Source organism: Artemia franciscana, chromosome 13 (genome assembly GCF_032884065.1).
Source record: "Artemia franciscana chromosome 13, ASM3288406v1, whole genome shotgun sequence".
Taxonomy (NCBI): domain Eukaryota; kingdom Metazoa; phylum Arthropoda; class Branchiopoda; order Anostraca; family Artemiidae; genus Artemia; species Artemia franciscana.
This window is the reverse complement of record NC_088875.1, coordinates 35,616,383-35,641,790: the sequence shown is the minus strand read 5'-3', so window position 1 is coordinate 35,641,790 and position 25,408 is coordinate 35,616,383. Positions and strand designations below refer to the sequence as shown.

Below are 25,408 nucleotides of genomic sequence, written 5' to 3'. Positions count from 1 at the left end.
ACAGTGAACTTTGGATTTTCTCTCTCGACATGTTACCTGACCGCCAGGCCTACCATGATTTCCCAATATCCAACTAGGCTTCTGTCCAGTTCAATCACTGTGTTTTTGAATTTGTTGAACCTTTGCCTAAAGGAATCGCTAGATGGTTTTGATGGAATAACTATCTTAGGGAGACAGTTCAAGATAGAAATGCCACGTTGGGTAGATTTTTTCAAGGATTTCTTCGTAGATGTTTCCTCCTTTAAATAACCAGAAAGAGGATTATGCCTACGTTTTTGCCTTGTGGCCTTGATAAATGGTGGAGCAAGAAGAGAAAACTCCTGAAGGAGGTGAATGGATGTTCGTTGATGGTAAATCGTATTTTTTGAATTGATCGTTGGCATTGAGAGGAATAGAGGTTTTATGGTCTTGAATTTATGCTCAGCAAAGGTGGCATAATGGTTTGGACTCATGATTTTGAGCTTATGCTCAGCAAAGGTGACATGGTTACCTATAGCCTACACTCTGCAGTATCTACAGTGGTGAAGCAATGCAGACAGGGTCGTCAACCTGCTTGCGTGTGACCAATGCCATGCTTGAAAATAACGATCGATATTATGTATGTGCAAAATGGGTATATGGGTCCATAAGTCAGTCACAGACTCTGACATAGAAATTTAAACAAATTAATATGGGTCATTCAGGAAAAACTTTATTCAGCTTTATTTCCAACACCTTTAAAGTCACCAAGGAATTCAGTACAAGGGGGAGGCTGTTTTACATGCTAACAAAAACAGCAGTTATGTATATTTGACCTCACAAAGAAGTCAAAATCCCACATGGTATGATTCAGAGAAGATTTCCTTACAAGCATTTACCACAGCGGGTTCTTATTTTTCAAGTCTTTTCACATTTTTCACGAGAAAAAACGTACTCTTTCAGAATTGGAAGCGATTTGTTGATATTCAGGGAAGAAGGGTGCGATTTAAAAGGAGGTAACCCAGATTATAAATTCTTTTACTCAGTACATGAGATCCTGCAATCTCATCTTTAGCTGCATTAGTATTGGAAAGTCAGCAAACACAACAAGAACAATCTTGTCAAGATTAGATTTAAATCCTGACACGAGTTAACTACTTAATATTAAGCTTTTACAAAAAGAAGAAAAGTATTAGTTCGCAAGATTGTTCACCTGATAAGATATGATGATTTTAGTTCAACTACATGATTGCTCTGACTCTAACTACCTTAGCTTGATTAACTGTTACAAAAAAAAAAAGAAGATGAAAAGTAAAGTGTTGACAGCAAAATTCCTCTGAACTCGAAGGAGGGCTGTGTTAGATTCTAATGCAGTTTTTAGTAGAAGAAGGAGATAATTATAACTTTTTGAAAGAGGTTCACTCAGGTTTGGAGTGGAGTGGAGTAAGCATAAAAAATATGAGACATACTGACCTATCAGAGTTGGTGCATGAGTTGATGTCTCATTTCTGGTATATCAAAATCACAAGTCTTCACGTCTAGCGGAGAAATTTTACAATAAAACTAAACAATTCGCAATATCAAAGGCATAGGAGGCAGAAGTGATCTGGGCATAATTAAATGGTACCCATTTCTTTCAGAAATGGACTATTGCATTATCAGAGAAATCTACAGTTTGAAAGTACAGTAATAGCTTTTTTTTCTTCCATTTATAATTCGTTTTAGCTGCTTTAGTCGACTGCATTGGTATAGTTAAACGTTCGGGTTTGTGTTAGAACCCGTCAGTATGACCTTAAACTTAAGATGGCTTCTTGAGTTTGAGTTAGTTCAAACGCTTATGTTTTGCATTCATTGTGGTTGTAGTTATTTGAGAATTCCTTGTGGTGGGTAATTTCCATTTAACCTATTTTATTATATACTTTCTGGCTTTTTAGAGTATTAGTGTTGAAATTACTATAATTTATCTTCCAGAAACATTTCACATTGTATCACTTATAGCAGGGAGATTCTGGGCCGATAGGCTACTGTGATGAAAGTGGTCAAGTATGGCCCTAAACGTGGTCGCTTTTAAAGATGGAGGAGGGTTCTGTTAAATGTTTTCCAAGAAACATCTTAGAGACCTTTGAGTCTCTAGTTGCACTTGTCTGACTGACTGTATTTCAAACAGTAAGCTGTGCAAAAACTGGGCTTCTATCCCGCTTTTTAAGGCTATAATGAGAAAAGTTGAGGTGGTTAAGACATGTTTTGCGTTGAAGGATGACAGATTGCCAAAGATCGTCCTTTTCGGCCAACCATCTAGGGCCAAACGAATAGCTGGTCGTCCCTGAGTAGGCCTGGAAGAGGGGGTAAGAAAGGAAGTATAATATTCATTTTGCTGCTAAAAATTTGATATAGGAAAAATATTAAACTTCTTTTTCTTGTTATTATTAACTTTAGTTTTTCTACATATCAAAAATAGTCTACATTGCAAACATATTCTAATGATATAATGTATATAACCAAATGTGCACCCATCTGGAATCTTAGACAAATGTTGTGTTAGAAGTTTTTCGGTGGGATTAGACTTCCTCATCCCTACGAGATTGGAATCTTATGCCGAAATGATTCTCTGTAGCTATGTCAAGGGAAGCTGTGTAAGTCACTATCTGGTTATATACCTTTTAAGAAGAGTGTGATGTGGATAAGCGATTTTTCCATTTCCTAAGTTTGCATCTCTTCTCTAAAGAAGAAGGAAAAAATTTGTTAGAATATGTGAAAAATCAGATATTTGTGTTTTAATACGCCTTTCTTGGAGTATCAAATCTTATGTTTGGAAATAATCTATGACTCCCCTTCGTGTCTACCATAAACATAAATTAGGATGGATGCCAATCTTAATAATTTCATCTACTTAAAACATTATCTAATTCGGTCTTCAAAAAATTGTATTTTTCTTTTAGACAAAGGCCAAAGAAAATGCAGAAAAAGCCAATGAAGAAAAAGCCAGAACCAAAGAGAAGCGTTTTAGATGTTGAGAGGATAATAAATGTAAGAAAACGTCGAAAGAGTCAACCTTCTAAAGCGCCAGAAGATATACCTGAACCGATACCACTTCCTGAATTGAGTGAGGAAGAGGACAATATCCCGGGAGATATAAACTCTACTTTGTCGGAAAATGGGTTGTCTCCTTCACAAAATAACTCCCCTGCCAAGTCGCCACTTGCTTCAGTAAGTTTTTATTAATCATTAACATGTATTTATTAATTTTTAATCTATAAATGCTAATAATAAACTTATTATTCAGAAAATCAACTGTTATTAGACAGCGTAAATAAATCAAATGCAGAAAAAAAATGTTAACATCCCGTCTTTTTTTGTGCAACGACTACTTTATTTATTATTTCACCAAATGTAACCATGTTCATCACACAAAATGTAGCTTTTTTAAACTATTGACTAATTTTAGTTATTTTAATTGATAAAATAATAGATTTATTAGTTTAAACTATTTCATTATCTTGATTTAGAATTATGGATTAGTTATAGAAGGAGGATCAAAGGAAACAATGTAAAAACTGTAATATCCCATTCCTCTTATGTTTTTTTTAAAAAAAAAAAACGCGCCCAAAAATGACAATTTTAAATATTTAAATTTTGAGACTGGTTCAGTGTTACTACAATAAATTAGACAAGCCAGATAAAATTTATTATATTTGAAATAATAATCGCGAATTGGTTCTGTTGGTTTTTGTTATTATGGTTAGATACAGTCTTTAGGGAATAGGCATCCTTCCGAAAATTTTTCACGTTTTTTAATTACAGAAAATATTAGTATTCAGGAGAAGATTATGTATAAAATGTATTGCAGAAAAAATTTTGGTATAATGGACTTTTTTTTCATAATTTTACATTGTCGTCAGGGGATGATCATCCTACCAAATTTTTTTTTTGTCAGAATATATTAGTATTAAGGGGTAGATTAGGTACAAAATATATTGCAGGAAAATTATGGTATAATGGAATTTTTTGTATTATCATCATACAATAATAAAAATATAATCCGTAATTCAAATCAGTTGATTTTGAATTAAAATCAAGTAGTTTTGGGCATCAAGTCATGGCTAATTGTGGAAATAGCAAAGACAGATAGTCCGAGTGAGTGAAAGGCAAATCTGGCTTAAGCCCTTATTAGGATTGTATAAAAACGATGTCCGTTTATTTGTTGATATACAAGTCTATCTATCATCCGTCCATGCGTCATTCCTATCTGACATTGTCGTCAGGGAATGGGCATACTATTAAAAATTTCACTTCTTTATGACAGAAAATATTTGCATTTAGGACAAGACTATGGATAAAATATGTTGCAGGAAATGGTTGTTTTCTAAAAAAAGAAACATTTGAAAACAGGATAAATATGCGCACCTGCAAAAAATCAACCGTTTTAAAATATGGTTGTAGTTCCATAAATGATTTTTATTCATTGTATGATGCTGATTTCAGAAATAACGTCGTTTTACTTTTTTATCACGTTAAGTTTGTCTACAAAATAGGGTAAAGGTTTGAGAAAATCATAAAATGGACATGTTTCCTAGGAAGGCTCATTTTGGCTACTTTTCAAACTATTTTCTAGGTGACAAATATGTCATGTGGTTTCTTTAGTTATCACAAGCTACTATTTTATTCTGACAAAAATTGGTATGACGTGTACGTTTTTTTTTAACCCTTTTAAGAGCTCTCCAAATTCATCTTTCAATTAAGTTGACGTTCGTTAATCTTCGTAGTCAAATGGTATATTTTTATAAGAAAAATAAAAAGTAGCACATAAAAAAGCACTTAAAATCGTTTTTTTTTTTAATTTCTTTATTTTTTTATGCTCAAGACGTCCTAGCTTTACATATATAATACTCGAAAGATGTGAGTCCTAATGGCTGGAAAAAGGTTTCTCTTGCCTGAAAGCGATAACACTCTTTCCTGAATTTTTTCATTATTCATGTGTTAAAATGACCCATTCTCTTACGGCACCTAAGACCTAGTCCACATACTTCAAGAGTGTTCATGCTTATCATGGTTTATATTTACCTTAAGATGATGAAAGTGACGCTCCTTCATTTTTCAATAATAAAGAGACGTTATTCGTTTGTTTGCTTATTTATGGTTGATTGATTTATTTTGAGTTGTTTACAATAAATTATAAACTAATTATTATTAATTGCGTATTACAGTCAACTCTCGGTAACTCGAACCTTGATATCTCAAAATCGTCGATATTTTGAATTTTTTTAGTCACTTGGGAAAAACCTGTCTAAGTTGAAGATAAAACCATGTAATTCGAATAATTTTGCTGTTATATTTTACCTCCGTAAGTTGAAGAGACCAAAAAATTACCTCTTCAGTATATAATTATCTTCATTATTCAATTCCTTCCTTCAATTACTCTTCAGAAAATTTCCTTCTCAGTATATAACTCGAAATTCAGTATAGAAATTGTCGTTTAATTTTTACTTTACCTACACAAATCTAAGTTTACTTCTGTTTCTCGAAGTTTTTTCAATCGACCTCTGTTAGTCGAAACCTCGGTATACAAGTTGTAACATGTAAACTTTGATATGTATTTTTTTTTTAACATGTTTTAGTATCAGATTCTGTTAATGTTCGGGTGTCTATTTCCTAGCAAACTAAATTTATTATTGATGTTTGAAAGTTAATCCGTAATATGTCGAGTCTATAATATACTAATAAAGTTATTCTTAAGTGGCTGTTGGGAGTAAATTTAGTAATTTTGTACCTCGATAATTCGAATTGTATGTAGAATGCCCTCTAACTCGAACTATGCATAAGTCGAACTATACGTAATTTGAAGAAAATTCGTGGTCTGGTGAATTTCGAGTTAGCGAAAGCCAATTGTATTATTTTTATTTTTATTTTTTAATAAATGTTAATTTTTTTTCTTCGGTGACATAAAATTTTATAAGCATGGATTAAAAGAAGATTGAAAACTTCATGTGTCGTAAATCTATCTTAAACAATCCCCTCTTGCAGGTTTTACAAGTGTGGAGAAAGACAAGTTGTCAGTTCTATTCTGGAAATTATTTGGTGTTGAATACGCATACTGTGCTCTTCTAACTTAATATTACACATTTTAAATGGGACATAATATAATGTCGTATAATGGAATTTATAGATAATTCTATGAATTTTGCTGAGCCAACTCATTTCTATTCTTGACACTAATTATTAGCCTAGCAGCATAGTCTAATATAACCACATCTTTTAGTGTGCCTAGAGCAAGATTGCTAACTTGCACACTTTTCGTCTGCAATGCATTCCTTTTTTTTCGTTTCACTCTTTCCATCCACGGACCGAATTTTTTTTCCAGGCCACTCAGCGCGTCCCCAGGTGGCGGATTGGGGAACATCCTGCAGATATGTAGGGTACCTCCATAGGAGGCGTGGACCAAGGGGGACCTTGTCCCTCAGGGTCCATAATAGAAACTGGGACACCCTCGCCTGGGGGCCGTAAGTACAGGTGGAGGAGGAGGAAGGCCCCTCAAATGTACACTCAGCAGGGCCCACCGGCGTGTGGACACGTCCCGTGAGTTACAAACCTTCTTCCAGCAACGGGTTAAATTGCATGGTGATGCAGAACACCATCGTGGGAGGATCCTTTATGGGAGGACAAGTGCGGCAGGGTGTAAGATCCAGATCTATGGACAACGGCATCTGCAAAGGGCTGCCTCGCACCTTGGTGTTACCCGCAAGACTGGGGAGCTTACGGTTAACTCTATTCCCACCTAGAAAACATTATGAATACGGCTACGGTGTTCCCGACAAGCGACGCAGTCCCCTCGGCGCGAGTGTCGAGAAGTAAGCAAGCCAACTATACTACGGCGTTCCCGGCAGGCGACGCGACTTCGAATATGGCGACGAAGTCGAAAAATATACAAGCCATATCCTTGGGAAAACCAACTACAGTCATAAAAAAACTAAGTCAAGAATAACTATTGGTTGTTGGAAGTCAGATCTGTTAAACAAGAAGCTACACAAGCTCTACTTGTCCATGACATGGAGAAGTACACTATTGACATATTATGTGTTTCTGAGACCAGAATCTCCGGCTCTGGCTCTACAGTAATTACAGAGCCCGAAACAACAGTTCAACTTTTTCTACTCTGGAGTAAACGATAACTCGGGACTCCATGGCGTTGATTTCTTCATGAACCAAAGAACCAGAAACGCACTTCTTGAGTGGGATCTTATTACTAACCGACTGGCTAGGACTAGGCTTAAAGGAAGCCCTTCAAACGTATCCATTCTCTCCGCATACGTCCTTACTCATGATGCCACAGTCAAACAGTTCGTGGTAACGAACTGTAGTAAGGAGCGACCCGGCTCAATAGTAACCAAAACTCTAAAAAATGGAATTTTGGTACCAATAGCTACATCAAAAGAATAGCATTTTAATGCTGATTTTAAATATATAAGTTTCATCAAGTTTAGTCTTACCCATCAAAATTTACGAGCCTGAGAAAAATAGGGGAAAACACCCCCTAAAAGTCATAGAATCTTAACGAAAATCACATCATCAGATTCAGCGTATCAGAGAACCCTACTGTAGAAGTTTCAAGCTCCTATCTACAAAAATGTAAAATTTTATATTTTTTTGCCAGAAGGCAGATCACGGATGCGTGTTTATTTGTTTGTTTTTTTTTTTTTTTTCCAGGGGTGATCGTATCGAACCAGTTGTCCTAGAATATTGCGAGAGGGCTCATTCTAACGGAAATGAAAAGTTCTATTGCCCTTTTTAAGTGACCAAAAAAATTGGAGGGCACCTAGGCCCCCTCCCACGCTAATTATTTTCCCTAATCCACGCTAATTCTGAGATAGCCATTTTATTCAGCGTAGTCGAAAAACCTTATAACTATGTCTTTGGGGACGACTTACTCCCCCCCAGTCCCCGTGAGAGGGGTTACAAGTTCAAAAACTTTGACCAGTGCTTACATATAGTAATGGTTATTGGGAAGTGTACAGGCGTTTTCAGGAGGATTTTTTGGTTGGAGGCAGGGGTTGAGAAGAGGGGAATATGCTGGGGGAGCTTTCCATCGAGGAATTTGTCATGGGGGAAGAAAATTTCCATGAAGGGAGTGCAGGATTTACTAGCATTACTTAAAAAAACAATGAAAAAATAAATATGAAAAAGTTTTTTTTTCAGCTGGAAGTAAGCAGCAGCATTAAAACTTAAAACGAACAGAAATTATTACCTATATGAGGGGCTCACCTCCTCCTAATACCTCGCTCTTTACGCTAAAGTATTTTTAGTAATTTCAACTATTTATTCTGCGGCTTTTGTGATTCAGGGGTCATTCTTAATGAATTGGGACAAAATTTACGCTTTAGTGTAAAGAGCGAGGTACTGACGAGGGGGCAAACCCCCTCATATATGTAATAAAAACATGAGAATACAAAAGTTCTTTACGTAAGCTAATTTATAAGTTACGTATATCTTTTACTTATAAAAAGATTAAAAAATTACAAGTTCTAGTTGCCTTTTTAATTAACCGAAAATCGGAGGGCAACTAGGCTTCCTCCCCCGTTCTTTTTTCTCCAAAAAATTCGATCAAAATTATGAGAAAGCCATTTAGCCAAAAAAAATAAATATACAAATTTCGTTTTAATTATTCCTCTGCGGAGAGCCAAAATCAAAACATGCATTGATTCAAAAACGCTCAGAAATTAAATGAAAAAACAAGTTTTTTTAAATGAAAGTAAGGAGCGACATTAAAACTTAAAACGAACAGAAATTACTCCGTATATGAAAGGGGCTTTTCCTTCTCAACGCCCTGCTCTTTACGCTAAAGTTTTTTACTGTTTTTAAATGTAGAGTTAAGAGAAAGAGTCAAACTTTAGCGTAAAGAGCGGGGCGTTGAGAAGGAAAAGCCCCTTTCATATACGGAGTAATTTCTGTTCGTTTTAAGTTTTAATGTCGCTCCTTACTTTCATTTAAAAAACTTGTTTTTATTTATTTAATTACTGGTAAGGATGAATTCTATTCGGAATTGCAGCAACTGTCTTCTTCAGTTGCTGCACGAGACTACCTGATTATTGGAGGAGACTTCAACGCGAGAGTTATTCTATCTGATACCTCCACATAAGTCCTTGAGAAGTTCGGACTTGCGTATAGATGCGAAAATGGGCAAAGGCTGGTAGACTATGCTTCGATGAAATATCTTGTCGTAACCAACACCATATCTCATCACGAGTCAAGCCATATACTGACGTGGCATACCAACGATTGTGGTACTAAGGCCCAAATTGACTTCATTCTCGCCCGCCCACGTTGAAGAAGTTCAGTAATAGACTCCCGCTCTTATACCGGTGCAGCCACAGGCTCTAAATCAGGGTCTGATCACAAGCTAGTGCTTGCAAAATACTACTTCGTCTTGCATCTCGGAGTAAGAATAAACCGAAAGCCCGAATCGACATTGGTAAGCTGCAAGATAAAGAAGTTCGGCAAACTCTAAATATGGAGCTAACAAACCGCTTTGATGCCGCTAACTTGAATACTCTAAACTTGAACGAAGAGGAAAACTGCGACCTCTGCGCAAAGATGGGAGACCTTCAAAACAGTGATGAGAGAGACCACTGAAGAGATCCTAGGCCAAACGAAAGTAAAACGACAGCATTGGATTACCACCAGAACTCTGTCACTAGTCGAAGAACGTAGATGAGCGGCCCTAAACATATCACGAAAGAGTAGCGCACACAGGTTAAGTGCTCTGCTCGTCTAGACCGCCGCGAAATATGGGAAGAGACTGCTTTGTCTTTAGACAAATCAGCACGCGTTCATGACACCCACAGACTCTACCAGGTTCTTAAGGAATCGACTGGTAAGTAAGCTGCTGTGTCTGATTTTGTCAGAGACAGGGCAGGAAAAGTCATTAGGTGTCTAAAGGAACCATTGATCAGATTGAAAGACTTCAAACACTACTTAACCAATCCCCGTCATCAGTCCCTGGTTGTTTCCCGCCTGGTGTTAAAAAAGAACCTTACAGTATTGAGCTGACCGCCCCAATGAGAGCGGAAATACTCAAAGTGATTAAGGTCCTGAAAAACCACAAAGCCCCAGGCCAAGATAATCTCCCCCCGGAGCACAAACAGTGATCCGAGATCACAGCAGAGCAGCTCCACGGTATCCTTGGGGAAGTATGGAGGATCAACATTTTCCCAAAGGATTGGAAGACATCAGTTATTCTCCCTTTTTACAAGAAAGCTGATAAAATCGAGTGCAAAAATATCGGGGAATAAATTTAATTGACATTGCAGTAAAAATTATCAGAATTATCCTCCTTAACCGCTTCAAGGGGGCAAGGGAGAAAAGAACTCGTGAAAATCAAGCCGGTTTCCGTCCTGGTAGAGGCTGCACTGTCAATATTTTTGCACTCCGCCTCATTATCCAGCAGTTTGAAAGGTAAAATTTGCCCCTAATTCTGATATTTCTGGACTCCGTTTCCTTCTTCATTCGATCACTCACCAAACGCTTTGGAAGATTCTTGAAAATGATTGAATGCATCTGAAATTTGTCGAACTACTTAAAGCATACTACATGGGCTCTGTGAGCCAAAGTCAAGTTTACGGAGCAGACTGAAATTCCTTTTCAGTCTGCGAGTTTGGAGTAAAGCAAAACTGCTGCCTGTCTCCGACTCTGTTTAACTACTTTATTGATTGGGTACTTATACTATCTGCACTGAAAATGCACTATCTTTTCATCCAGGAGTTCATATTGGACAGAACCTTTCGCTTGGAGACCTTAAGTACGCTGACGATGACGCAATCCTCTCAGACCCAGAGAAAGCTTAAACTATACTCGATGAGGTAGTTGCTTGGGCAGGTTGTATTGGCTTGAAAGTCAGTACAGGGAAGACTTTGCTTCCCTTAGAAAACCGTTGTGGAACCGGCGTGAAATTAGTATAAAAGCTAAAGTTCGAGTCTACCTGGCTTTGGTTCGAACAATCCCTCTTTTTTTGATGCCAAACTGGGTCAGTAAAGCGACTACATGAAAATGCACTGAAGGTGTTTGAGTATAACTATCAGCGTAGCATCCTTAGGTTGAATCTGAATGATTGCATATCAAACGTACATATACGACGAATCTGTGGTATTAAGAGATGCGTTGCCATCACGCTCAAGGAGCGTCGTCTGAAATGGCTGGGCCATGTCTTAATGAGGCCAACAGAGTACTTGCCTCGCCGAATTCTTCTAGCTGAGCCACTTAACTCATGGAAGAGAAGCCAAGGAGGACAGCAGAAAAGCTGGTGGAACTTGGTTAAATTAGACCTTGAACCTATTGGGGGGCTCGGAAAGTTTGGTCACAGATGTGCAACTCAATCGTTCCCATTTGCAAAGCAGCTGACAGTAGACCACACTACATGGTTCAAACAGGTCTCGAAGATCCTTGATACCGGGCAAGGTGGAAACGCCTGATTCCCGCAAGTACAAGTACGGACCGGATTTACACTTCTTTTTGCCAATTATTTGCTCTATGCACTCTTTTACGGAATGATGATTAGCGAAATAAAAAACTTCAAATTAAATTATTCTATTTCAAAAGATAGAACAGCTAGCCGGTGTGATCTCTCTTGTCTCTTCCTATGCCGCCTCCTAGTCGTCTTTCCGGTATTTTCAACCATTTACGAAGAAGTATATCAAAGACTAAATAACAAGTGAAAACGTGGTAATTCAAAACAAAGCTTTCAATGTCTACTCTCAAACTGATAAAATTCTGCAGACTGTAGGCCTATGCACAGTTTTATAGTGGGAATGGCCCATCTCTGCTTGTGATAACCAATTTTCTCCTGGGTAAAAGTCTCATCTTACCTGGCAGGGGCCCAGGAAGTTGCTTTGGGTGGGACCCATACTATCAAAATGACAGAAAAGGACACATTATAAAATTATGGGGTAGCCTAAAGCTGTAATTAAGGCACTTCTTGCTATCTTGGAAAGCAGGTGAGTTACGTGAATGACGCTTTCAGAAATGGATCCAGGGTCAAAAGTAGCCTTTTGATCCTGGATTCAGGGTCAAAGGAGCCAAAGGGACCTTTACCAGGGTCAAAGGAGCCAATTGAAAATGACAATGAAAAATGACCCATATAGTACCAAAAAGACGAAGGTATACTTAAAAAACTGATCTTTTTCTGTGGATGGTTGAATTATGTTGGGCTATCTTAGTTTTGACAAAAAATTAGAAATTTCAGCTGGGGAAGAGTGGAGGGGGGGGCAAAATGTGACCAGGTATTGAATCATCCATATTCTTTACACTTGCTGAATTTTAAGCTGGAATGATCGTAAAATAGCTTTGTCTTTGCCAAGCTTTGTCTATGGACAAAACTCATAATATGTTGATTGACCGAATGGTCAAAGAATAACTGATTGTAAATGATGTAAGAGTGGTCAGAAAAGCATAGAGTTTTTATTTTAATTTTCTATTTTTCTGCTGTTGCGTTTATCAGAAAGAACGAAATGAAGTCCAATAGAAGTAAGTTATATTGTAATTGGTTTTAATTTTTTTATATATTTTTTTTTTATTTTGAAGTGGATTGAACGATATGAAGAAGCTGTGACCAACCATTATTCACCTGAGTTAAGAGCCCGAATAGCAACAATGAAAAACACTGGACATCAACAGGATTTCAAAGGACTATCTTCTTCACTTCCACAAAAATGTCGAGTTGTACTCATGACCTTGAATAAAAAGGTAAAAAAAATAAATGTAATAATTGGCTTCAGCTTGTTATAGTTTTCTTTAAAGTGAATGTTGCCAAAGAGTGCTCTACTCAGGGCCATGTGGGTGGGTGGTTCGTTATGTGCCATAACAGTTTTTATCTGTGCTTGAGTCGGGGGGAGGAATTAGTTTTTCACTAGGTGCCACCAATCCTAGTAACGGCTCTGGACACTAGGTTTGGTATCCCCCCCTCCCCATGGAACAATCTTTGGCCAATTTATGTTTGAACGCCGGATTTTCGAAGGTTTTTCTGTTGGTTGTTTCAAAATTTCGATGATTTTAGAGTAGTGTGAATTTTTGTCAGTTTGCCTATTGAACTGAAAATTAAAGAGAGAGAAAAAAAAATGTTTACTAAGTTTGACAACACTCTTTGTAAAAGTTCTAACATGAAATTAAATCAATAAGTTAAACAAATCAACAAGTTAATTAAAAATTAATATATAAAGTTTGACAACGCTTTTTGTCTATGAAGGTTCAACATGAAATTAAATCAATAAGTTAAGCAAATCAACAAGTTAATTACAGAGTAATTTTTTAAGTTTGACAACACTCTTCGTCTGTAAAAGTTCCAACGTGAAATTAATTCAACAAGTTAATTAAAAATGAATTTATCAAGTTTGACAACAATCTTTGTCTGTAAAAGTTCAAACATGAGATTAAATCAACAATTTAAACAAACCAACAAGTCAATTACAAATCAATTTCTAAGTTCCACCGTTAAAAATCTGTTCATCCCCCAAGAGATGTGTACCTTCAAGGAAAAGCTGTACCTTTCACGTCTGTTTGTTGCCAGATGATTTTAGCTTTTTTACTAATTTTTTCCAACATTAAAAATCTTTTCATCTCCAAGAGATGTGCACCTTTAAGGGAAAGCTGTACGTTTCTCGCTGTATGGTGCCAGATGATTTTAGCTTTTTTACTAATTTTTTCCAACATTAAAAATCTTTTCATCTTCAAAAGATGTGCACCTTCAAGGGAAAGCTGTACCTTTCACGTCTGTTTGTTGCCAGATGATTTTAGCTTTTTTACTAATTTTTCTCAACATTAAAATCTTATCATCTCCAAGATATGTGCACCTTTAAGGGAAATCTGTACTTTTTACGTCTGTTTGGTGCCAGGTGATATTAGCTTTTTTACTAATTTTTTCCAACATTAAAAAATCCTTTTGTCCCCCAAGAGATGTGTACCTTGAAGAAAAAGCTGTAGCTTTCACGTCTGTTTGGTGTCAGATGATTTTAGCTTTTTTACCAATTTTTTCCAACACTAAGAATCTTTTTGTCTCCAAGATATGTGCACTTTTAAGGGAAAGCCGTACGTCTCACGTCTGTTTGTTGCCAGATGATTTTAGGTTTTTACTAATTTTTTCCAACATTAAAAATCTGTTCATCCCCAAGAGATGTGCACCTTTAAGGGAAAGCTGTACCTTTCACGTCTACTTGGTGCCAGATGATTTTAGCTTTTTTACTAATTTTTTCCAACATTAAAAATCTTCTTGTCAAGGAGGCACACTCGTGCCTCTATAAAGAGGCGACACAGACAATGTTAAGCGATCTTCGGTTCCAGTGGTCGCAGAGGGATGGGGAGGGATGCATTTCGTAGCCCGAGCTCCAACTAAGAAACCTGCAAAATTTCATCCCCCTCCAACTTTTCCTTCATGGGGAAAATCTGGCCGAAAGTTTCGACCCGTCAACCCCAGCCCTCCTTTAACGTTGTCCGATCGGGCTGAAATTCACAAGTTAAGGTCCCCTAGGGCCCAGGAGCTTATCCGCGAAATTTCAGCGTGATCCGATAACTCCTTCCCTGTTTTCCAGAAACCACGCATAGCCACTTAAAATTCATTTACTTTTTTTTCCTAGACGCCTACAGGTCACATCCGACATCGGATCTGGGTGTACGAAGACTCATTCGATGCGGAATTCTCCGAGTAATTTTCCTGGAAAGTTTCGTAGGAAAATCTTAACCCCCCGAAAGTTTCGACCCTCCAACCCCCCCTCCTCTTTTAACGTTGTCCGATCGGGCTGAAATTCACAAGTTAAGGTCCCCTATGGCCCAGGAGCTTATCCGCGAAATTTCAGCTCGATCCGATAACTCCTTCCATGTTTTCCAGAAACCACGCATTAGCTATTTAATTAACGGATTTCTGTCCATAAGAGCCCATGTTAATTTGAAATTTTTAAAATTTATTGAGAAGTTATATTTACACACATGCAAGTTATTAGCTCAGTTGGTAGAGCGTAAGACTTTTAATCCTCGGGTCAAGGGTTCAAGTCCTTACGGGCGGATTTTTTTAACAACATCAAAATAAAAGTGTATAATTTTGATAACACCCGGACAGCTTATCAATTGAGAGATAACAGAATATTAGCTTCTTATGAGCAAAAGAAACATTTCGGTCATTCTATCTATTTTTTTTTCTATTTTATACAATGATTTAAAAGCGGGGGGGGGGCGGCAACCATTGCGCCGAAACTAGTAATTAGTAACAATGAAGTCCCCCCACAAAAAAACCTGTACAAAAGAGTCTTTAAAAGCTGGGAGTTTGGGGGGCGGCAGCCCCCCAACTGCCTCTTCTAATTCCTGTACGTTTTAAGGTTCGACTTTGGGACGCAGCCTCTTTAACTCTTTAAGAAAACGAAGTTTTTTTCATATTATCTCCAAGATGTGTGCACCTTTAAGGGAAAGATGTACCTTTCACGTCTGTTTGATGCTTGATGTTTTTAGCTTTCTTACTATTTTTTTCCAACTTTAAAGAATCTGTTTATCCCCCAAGAAATGTGTACCTTCAAGGGAAAGTTGTACGTTTCACCCTGTTTGTTGCCAGATGATTTTAGCTTTTTTACTATATTTTTTCAACATTAAAATCTTTTCCTCTCCAAGATATGTGCACCTTTAAGGGAAAGCTGTAACTTTCACGTCTGTTTGGTGTCAGATGGTTTTAGCTTTTTTACTAATTTTTTCCAACATTAAAAATATGTTCATACCGAAGGGATATGCACTTTTAAGGGAAAGCTGCACCTTTCACTTCTGTTTGGTGCCAGATGTTTTTTGCTTTTTTACTATTTCTTTGCAACATTAAAAATCTTTGATCCCCCAAGGGATGTGTACCTTCAAGGAAAAGCTATACCTATCACGTCTGTCTGATGCCAGATGATTTTCGCTTTTTTACTAATTTTTTTTCCAACATAAAAAATCTTTTCATCTCCAAGAGATGTGCATCTTTAAGGGAAAGCTGTACCTTTCACGTCTGCCAGATATTTTTAGCTTTTTAACTAATTTTTTCTAACATTAAAAATCTTCTTGTCTCCAAGATATGTGCACCTTCAAGGGAAAGATGTACCTTTCACGTCTGTTTGATGCTAGATGTTTTTAGCTTTCTTACTAATTTTTTCCAACATTAAAGAATCTTTTTATCCCCCAAGAGATGTGTACCTTCAAGGGAAAGCTGTACCTTTCACATGTGTTTGGTGCCAGAAGTTTTTAGCTTTTTTTTAAAAAATCTGTTCATCCCCAAGAGATGTGCACCTTTATTCTTTCTTAATTTTGTAAGATACTGTTAATAACCCCACTCTGACATGAAACATTCAAACAGTCAGATTTTGTTTTCTCTATCCGAGGTACATTAAGAAGATTGTATGCTCTTGTTTACTATTAAAACGTTAATATTGTCAAATTATTATTTAAATTATTTATTTAAAATTTATTTAAAGTTGATTGTACCAATTTACTTCCAAAGGATTCAATAATGACTGCATCCAATGCCGTTAATTCGCTGAAATGTAGAGGGGAATGTTTTTTCTAAAATTTAGGGGGGGGGGAGGACCCTTCCCAATTGTCGCAACTGACACCATCAGCAGTATTTGATGGGAGTAATTTCAATGTAATTTTTAGTAAAATAAAAAAAAATTTATTCCATCCATAGACTTTTTATTATTATTATTATTATTATTGTTGGGCTTAAGAGTTTTGGCTTAACTGACAAATAAAACATGTTTTATTGGTGGTTTTCATGGCAAATTATATACAACACCGTCTAGCGTCTAGCGTTTCTTAGAACTTTTACAGTGTAATAAAAAGCAGAATTTGTGTAATCTAGGAAGATTAGTATTAAAAAGAAAACAATTAAGAAGCTTGAAAATTTACCAAGAAATGCCAAATCCTAGATGGCGTATTTTTGTCAGCACTAGCCTTACTCTCGAATCTTACAAGTCGCCCATTTTTTGGTCTAATCTAATATACTATTTAGTACTGAGTTCCAATATTGCTATGTGCTTTTGACATTCTTACTCTGTAAACTAATATAACATTTACTTTTTAGGGATTAGTGTGCAATGCTTCAATAACAGCCAATACTGCTTTAATAGAATTCCGTGGGAAGATGATGCTATCTGCACAATTTCAGCATAAAACTAGCCCCAAAGCAGGTCGGCCAGGGGTGAATGGCTTTATTCCATATGTCTCATTTTATCAGTTGTCAAGAGACATGGAAGTTTGTATTGACTCACGAACGTACGGTAATGATGCTCGTTATGTACAACAATCCTGCTCGCCAAACTCTGAGGTATCTTTCTTTTCTTTTACTCTCTAATTTTCGCTTTCCTTTCTTTTCATTTACTTGACCTTTACTTTTGTGTTACCCTCAATTTACAGATATAACTATTTATCAGTTATGATGAAATCAAACTATTGAGGTCTCTTGGGGTTATCTCTTGAAAAAAATCAAAAAATATTGATTAAGGTAGCTTGGCGCGATCAGTAAGTATAATTGAACCCAGAATGTGCATTTGTAAAATGTGCAGTTAGACCTACAGCCCGCTGAAGAATATAGAAATAAAAATTAGGTAATTTCTGTTCGTTTGAATCTAAAGTTTAACTTTTGTATGCATAGAGTAAGCTCGTTTGTTTAAGCAGATTTTATATTATTTACACAAGTACCAATTGCGAATAGAGATATGGTCGTAAAATTTAGGTTGTGATTGCTGGAAATGGGGTACTTGTAAAATTTAGATTTTCTATTGCTTGGACTCAAGCCCACAGTCTTATTGACACTAGACAGACAATCTGCCTCAGAGCTACAAAGGCATTTTTCACACTTTAACTTAGTATCAAACTCTAAGCCTGGCCAAGAGACTCCTCATAATACACCTCTTCCTAATGTAATTCTGCTGCTCATAGTTTTGCATATAAATTGAATGCATTGCAGCCAAATGGACAACCATATGTCGGTGTGCTGTGCTGCACAACCAGAAAAACATGTTTAATTTTTTCAGACGCAAACATTAAAATGTAAAAGGATTTAGTTAAAATTTTTCAAGGTTCTAATCAGATCAATTGGTTTACTCAACTTCCTACAGTCACAGGAATATCCCCCAAGATAAAGAATAGTACTAGAAATGACTATTTATTTTGACATCCAAGTCAAAATTAACCGACGCCAAATTAAAATGTCATTGGAGAAGGATAAAGAATCCTTCTGAGGTCTTAAGGTATTTAATTCCTCTTGCACAAGACTAATAAATTCCGCTAGGAAGTGCTGATCAAACTTTTAAAAATTTCACCCCATTTTCCTTATTGGTCAAAGTTAAAATGTAAGGCGGGTCTAAATCAACCAATGAAATTCATTCGTAGCTAAAGCTTAGCTAAAGACATAACAAGTGAATTTTATATTTTTACCGACGGGAAAAGAACCCGACGGGTTAATGTGATTATAATTTATGCTAAAAAGAATCTACAAAAAAACTTAAGTTACTTTTTTTCATTGTAGTCAGTGGTCTTTAGATAAATAACCGCAAGAGATTTTTTTCTCTCTTAAACTTACAATTTCTTCTCGGAAATTTACATATGTTCCAATACTCCCCTCCCCCTTCCAGTATTCATAGGCAGACTTTTCTTGCTTACTAAATGGCCAATGGAAAGTAACAAAAAAAGATTCTATTTCTATTTCTCAAATTTTAGAATAATATTAGATATATTTTCCAGTTCAGGGTGTTCAGGGTGCTAAAATAGGCTTGAAAATTAATGTTAAGAAGACTAAGTCACTAAGGTTAGGAATAAGTGAAGATGAACAGGTGACCTTAGGTAACGAAAAGATTGATCAGGTTGGGAGCTTCAGTTACCTTGGTAGTATTATTAGTAAAGATGGTGGGAGCAGTGAAGATGTTAAAAGTAGAATAGCTAAAGCTCAGGGTGTTTTTTCACAGTTAAAAAAAGTTTGGAAGAATAGAAAGATAAGCCTACAAACCAAGATTAGAATATTGGAAGCTACAGTGATGACAGTGGTCAAATATGGCTCTGAAGCATGGACACTCCGAAAAGCAGATGAAAATTTACTAGATGTTTTCCAGAGAAATTGCCTACGGATTGTTCTGGGTACCCGGCTGACTGACCGTATTTCAAACAGTAGGTTGTACGAAAAGTGTGGTTCAATCCCGCTTTCTGGGGCTATAATGAAAGAAAGGTTGAGATGGCTAGGCCACGTTCTACGGATGAAGGATGACAGATTACCGAAGATTGTCCTTTTTGGCCAACCGTCTGGGGCTACACGGAAAGCAGGTCGTCCTTGTCTGGGTTGGGAGGATGTCATAAATAAGGATTTAAAGGAAATGGGAACTTCCTGGGAGGGTGTAAAGAGGGAGGCTTTAAATAGATTAGGTTGAAGGAGGAGCGTGCGTAGCTGTGTTGGCCTCAGGCGGCTTGGTGCTGCAGTGAGTTATTAGTAGTAGTAGTAGTAGTATATTTTCCAGTAAAAAATTACAAATATCATCAACACAACATAATTCACTAATCCATAAAGGCTTTACGTCCTGAAAAGGGGAAAGAATATGAATACTCGTAAAACACTAATAAGAATTAAGTAAAAAATTATAATAATTCAATAAGAGAAAGAGAGGGAAGGATAGATATTGTTGAAAACGTTCGTTTCCCGACGGCTTTTGATAAGACAAACATCAAAAGGCTGTTAGAATTGGAACCGATGACTATTGGGAGACAAGTTAAAAAGATACAAATTTTCTTCTGAAATTTATATAAAGTGTATAATATTCCTGCTCCCTCTCATGGAATATTTTTCATGTCTATTAAATAGCAGGGGGAGCAGTGAAGATGTTAAAAGTACAATAGCTAAGGCTCGAGTGTTTTTTCACAGTTAAAAAAAAAGTTTGGAAGAATAAAAAGATAAATCTGCAAACCAAGATTAGAATATTGGAAGCTACAGTGATGACAGTTGTAAATATGGCTCTGAAGCATGGGTGCTCCGAAAAGCAGATGAAAATTTACTAGATATTCTCCAGAGAAATTGCCTACGGATTTTTCTGGTACCCGGCTGACTGACTGTATTTCAAACAGTAGGTTGTACGAAAAATCTAGTTCAATCCCACTTTCTAGGGCTATAATAAAAGAAAGATTGAGATGGCTAGGCCACGTTCTACGGATGAAGGATGGCAGATTACCTAAGATTTCCCTTTTTGGTCAATCGTGTGGGGCTACACAGAAAGCAGGTCGTCCTTGTCTGGGTTGAGAGGATGTCATAAATAAAGATTTAAAGGAAATGGGAACTTCCTGGGAGGGTGTAAAGACCGAGGCTTTAAATAGATTAGATTGGAGGAGGAGCACGCGTAGCTGTGTTGGCCTCGGGTGGCTTGGTGCTGCAGTGTGTTATTAGTAGCAGTAGTATTAAATAGCAAATTGGAAGCAAAAAGTGTATATTGTACTTCCTGTGTCGAATCATAGAATAAGGAGAAAATATTTAAAAAAAACAAGCAAATATAATTCACTGATACCCATAGAAACTCTATCACCTTATGCCACAAATAATTATAAACAGCAGCTCATAAACATTCAATGGTTGTAATAAATAAATAAAAGAGAGCTAATAGAGAATTTTAGATCCATGGCGAGTTTATAATTCAAACAAAGAGCAAAAAGATTGTCTTATCGTTTTTTTCAATTATTGACCATTAAAACACTAGGTGGAGATATGCGCTGTTGGAAAACGGTTAGAGTTCATGATAACGAACTGTAAGTAAGGAGGTGCTCGGCTAAATAGTAATCAAAACTAAAATGACATTTTGATATTAATAGATACATTAAAAAGTCGACTTATGCTGATTTCAAATAAATACGATTTATTGATACTCATCAAAAGTTATTAGCCTGAGAAAATTCAATTGATTCCTGAAAAAGGGGAAACACTGAAAAATCAAGAAGTCTTATTGAAATTCACAACATCAGATTCAGCGTATCAGAAAACCAGAATCTGATACTGCATTGATTTCAAGCTTCCATCTGCAGAAATATGGATTTTTTTTGCCACAAGAAAGATCACGGATGCGTGTTTTATTTTATATATTTTTTTTTCCCAGGGTTGATCGCATAGGACCAATGGTCCAGAAAAATCAAAGAGGGTTCATTTCAACAAAAATTAAAAACCCTAGTACTCCTTTTAATTGACCAAAAAAATTGGAGGGCGCTTAATAATAATTTATTTTTAACCCATTATAAATAGCAAGAAAAAAAATGGAGTAATGAATTACAAAAAGAAAGAGATGAAAATAAATAAAAACTATCACTTAGAAAAAAACACGGGATCTTACTAATCCCATTTAAATCAATAGGCTTCGATTTCAGTTGCAAAATTGTATTCCACACCGCGTCAACAGAAATAGGCATAACTTGGGGCTTAGATAAACTCTTCTGAATGACATTTGATTACAACTTTGATAATGATCAAACAAATGTGTAAAATTATCATTTCAGATGCGTAAAAATAGAAGTAAAATGGACAACCTACATAGACTCAATAATCAAACTAACCAAATTATTGCTAGCATCTTATCTGAATTCTACTAATTAATAACATTTCTCAATTAACTTTACCGCGAGAAAAAATTTAAACCCTTATAGCACAAATGTAAAATTACCATACGTAATTTTTTTTCAAATGAATACACAAACATAAATTGGGAAGTGATTAATATCATTCTTATGTAACCGGGTTAAACAGAGTCCGGAGAATTAACTAGAGTTAGAGTAGCGTGCAGACATAAAACTCTTCTGGTTATAATTATATATGAATACCAAAATAAACAAATAAGAAGAATCCCCAGAAATTACCTGTACCTAATACTCGAGATACAATTAACACAACATCAGGGTTAAAAAAAGAGCATATGTTTTATTTCTATAAGAATTATTGTTTTCTGGTTTTTATTTACCTCTAAAAGAATTTCATAGAAATTTATAATATAAATTTAAATTACTCAATCCCCCACAGGCCCAGGGGGGAGAGGCTGCAAGTTACAAACTTTGACGATTGTTTACATATAGTAATTGTTATTGCAAAGGGTACAGCCGTCTTTTCAGGGGAATTTTTCACAGTGGGGTTGGGGTGGGTCGGATCTTTCCAAGGAAGAATGTATCATGAGGGAATAAAATTTCCATTAAGAGAGAGGGGTGGCAGGATTTTCTAGCATTATTAAAAAAATAAGGTAAAAATAGATAAAAAAAAAAATGTTTTCGGCTGGAATTAAGGAGCAGCATGAAAACTTAAAACGAACAGAAAATATTATGTATATAAGGGGGTTCGTCTCCTCCACAATAACTTGCTCTTTAAAGTATTTTTAGTAATTTCTACTATTTATATCGAGGTCTTTGTGATTCAGGGGTTATTATTCAAGAATTGGGATGAAATTCGAGCTTTAGTGTTAAGACAAAGGTATTGAAGATTGGGCGACCCTCCTCATATACGTAATAAAAATATACCAAAATAGAAGTTCGTTAATTTAGTTAATTCGCAAGTTGCGTATATTATTACTAATAAAAACGTTCGAAAAAAAAACAGTTCTAGTTGTATTTTTAAGTAACCACAATTGGAGGGCAACTAGGCCGCCCCCACCCCTTTTTTTAAAAGTATCCATGTCAAAACATGTATTAATGCAAAAACATTCCGAATTAAATTAACAAACATTTTTTTTTAACTGCAAGTAAGGTTAAGTTTTAAGAAAACTTAAAACGAACAGAAACTATTCCGTGAATGAAAGGGGTTTTCCCCTCTTCAGGCAATTAAATAAAAAAAAAAGTTTTTCCAACTGAAAGTAAGGAGCGACATTAAAACATAAAAAGAACAGAAATTATTCCGTATATGAAAGGGGCTGTTCCCTCCTCAACACCTAGCTCTTTACGCTTAAGTTTTTTTTCAAGTTCTCTTTCTCGCAACTCTACTTTTTAAAACAGTAAAAAACTTTAGCGTAAAGAGTGGGGCGCTGAGGAGGGAACGGCCCCTTTCATATACGGAATAATTTCTGTTCTTTTTAAGTTTTAATGTCGCTCCTTACTTTCAGTTGGAAAAACTTTTTTTTTTTTATTTAATTGCCTGAAAGAACTATCAATTGGTCTAAATTGATCTAAAATAATTTATTAGGCCTGCCATTGGCATTGCTCAGCAGTTTTTCGAACTAATCACGCACATGATCAATAGAGTAAGTACATTAGAGTATCCTCTCGTATGAATAACACTGTTCTATGCAAAACTTTTCTAACCGTTTAAGAAAGTAGCCTTATTCTATGGAAATACACAAGTCTGTGACATAAAAAGATTTTCTTGTGCAAAATGCTCGAATGTAGCAAAAAAGAATAGTTATTAAAATTTACAGGGGAGAATTTTATACAGTAGGAACTTTCTCTAATAGGGGTTTTAATACGAGGGGGGGGGGGTGCTCCAAGGAAGCCCCTTGAAAAAGAGGTGGCAAATTTCTTAACAATATTTGGAAAAATGACAAGAAATTAATTAAAAAAAGTAGTTTTTTAAACTGAAAATAAGGAGCAACATAAAAATATAAGATAAACAAAAGTTGGTGTTTTAATAAAATCCTTATCTTAGGCTTGCTCTTTACGCTAAGTTTAACTTTTTGTTCCTATTCTAAAGAACGAATACTACTACTACTACTACTAATAACTCACTGCAGCACCAAGCCGCCTGAGGCCAACACAGCTACGCACGCTCCTCCTCCAACCTAATCTATTTAAAGCCTCCCTCTTTACACCCTCCCAGGAAGTTCCCATTTCCTTTAAATCCTTATTTATGACATCCTCCCAACCCAGACCAAGGACGACCTGCTTTCCGTGTAGCCCCAGACGGTTGGCCAAAAAGGGACAATCTTCCGTAATCTGTCATCCTTCATCCGTAGAACGTGGCCTAGCCATCTCAACCTTTCTTTCATTATAGCCCCAGAAAGCGGGATTGAACCACACTTTAAAGAACGAATCCTGGAACATAAGGGATGTTTATTCGAATAAGAAGCTTTTTCTAAAAATCTTTAGCATGAACAGCAAGGAATTATTATTAACATTGGATTTACCTTTAACAGGATAGACTGAATAATAAAATTATACTACGTACATAATTATAAAACAATAGAGGAGGAAATTAACTTGCCTTCGGAACTGTCCCAACTTTCTCCTTTTATTTAACGCTACTGCTTTCTTATTACCCATTATCTTCTCATAGAACAATATTAGATACAATGTAAAGAAACTTCTTTACAATATTAGATTTAGATACGACCCAGAGATATCAACAGGCAGTTTACAGCTCTGATGAGTAACACCCAATCATATGTGTTCTCTCCCCAAAACCACCCACTGCATTGAATCTCCTGACGATAAACCCAAATTCAGCACTTGTGCGCCCTCTTGGATTCATTGAATATTCTCAATTTTCTGTTTTTTATAGAACTTTAAACTGCGTTTTTAAGACAAATTTAAGCAATATTGTAATTTTAACCACGCAAGTAAATAGATCAAGAAGTTCTGAATACAACGGTGTGTAAATTGTTTTATTTTGATCGAAAATAAAGATATACAAGATTTTTAATGAGACCCTACTTTTCAAAAGTATTTACAAGGTTTTTTAAAGATAAAAAAAAATAAGGAAAACTAAAAAAAAATCTAAGATTGAGATTTTCAAGAACACAGTCTTCGCTATCGAATGGTATCTCTATCTTAATCTTGTGGTGAAGTACAAAGAAATAGAAGCTTCCAGAAATTTAACATGGGAAATCGGAACAGGCATCATAAACCTTAAGGTCTTCTTAATTGAATTTCTAAATTTACAGTTTCGTCAAATCGATCCTCTTCTGTTGTTGCAGCTAGGAAATCTAAGTAGCAGCATTAAGTAGCGCTGCTTACAACTCAGCGCAGCATCTAGCAAAGCCTCCCTCTTTACACCCTCCAAGAAAGTTCCAATATCCCATAAATCTTTACTTATGATATTTTCCGCCCTAACGGAGGACGACCTGCTTTTCGTTTAACCCTAGACGGTTGGTTGAAAAGAACAATCTTCGGCAATCTGTCATCCTTCACCCGCTGAACGTGCCTTAGCCACGTCAACCTTTCTCTCATAATAGCCCTAGAAAGCCTTGATTAAACCGCATTTCTTACAGCCTACTGTTATACACTCAGTCAGTGGGACACCTAAAATAATCCGTAGACAATTTCAATGAAAAATATCTTGCCAATCTTCCTTTTCGTTACCCAACGTCACTTTTTCATCTTCACTTATTCCTAGCATTACCGACTTAGTCTTCTTAGCATTAGCTTTCAAACCTAGTCTAGTGCTATGACCAAATTCTCAGGGAAATTGGAACTTGATGGGAGGAATTAAGGAATAAAGCTTTTAGTTGATTTGGGTGGGTGTTGAATA

General features: G+C 36.2%; 1 protein-coding gene across 1 annotated transcript in view; it reads left to right on the top strand.

Moving 5' to 3' along the window:
• LOC136034866 (uncharacterized) overlaps nucleotides 1–25,408 on the top strand; it is a 75,830-nt gene that overhangs the window by 27,860 nt on the left and 22,562 nt on the right. The window contains exons 7-9 of the mRNA XM_065716339.1: nucleotides 2,898–3,165; nucleotides 12,526–12,687; nucleotides 17,030–17,272. Of these exons, the coding sequence (XP_065572411.1) occupies nucleotides 2,898–3,165; nucleotides 12,526–12,687; nucleotides 17,030–17,272 (673 nt within the window). The remainder of the gene's footprint in view (nucleotides 1–2,897; nucleotides 3,166–12,525; nucleotides 12,688–17,029; nucleotides 17,273–25,408) is intronic.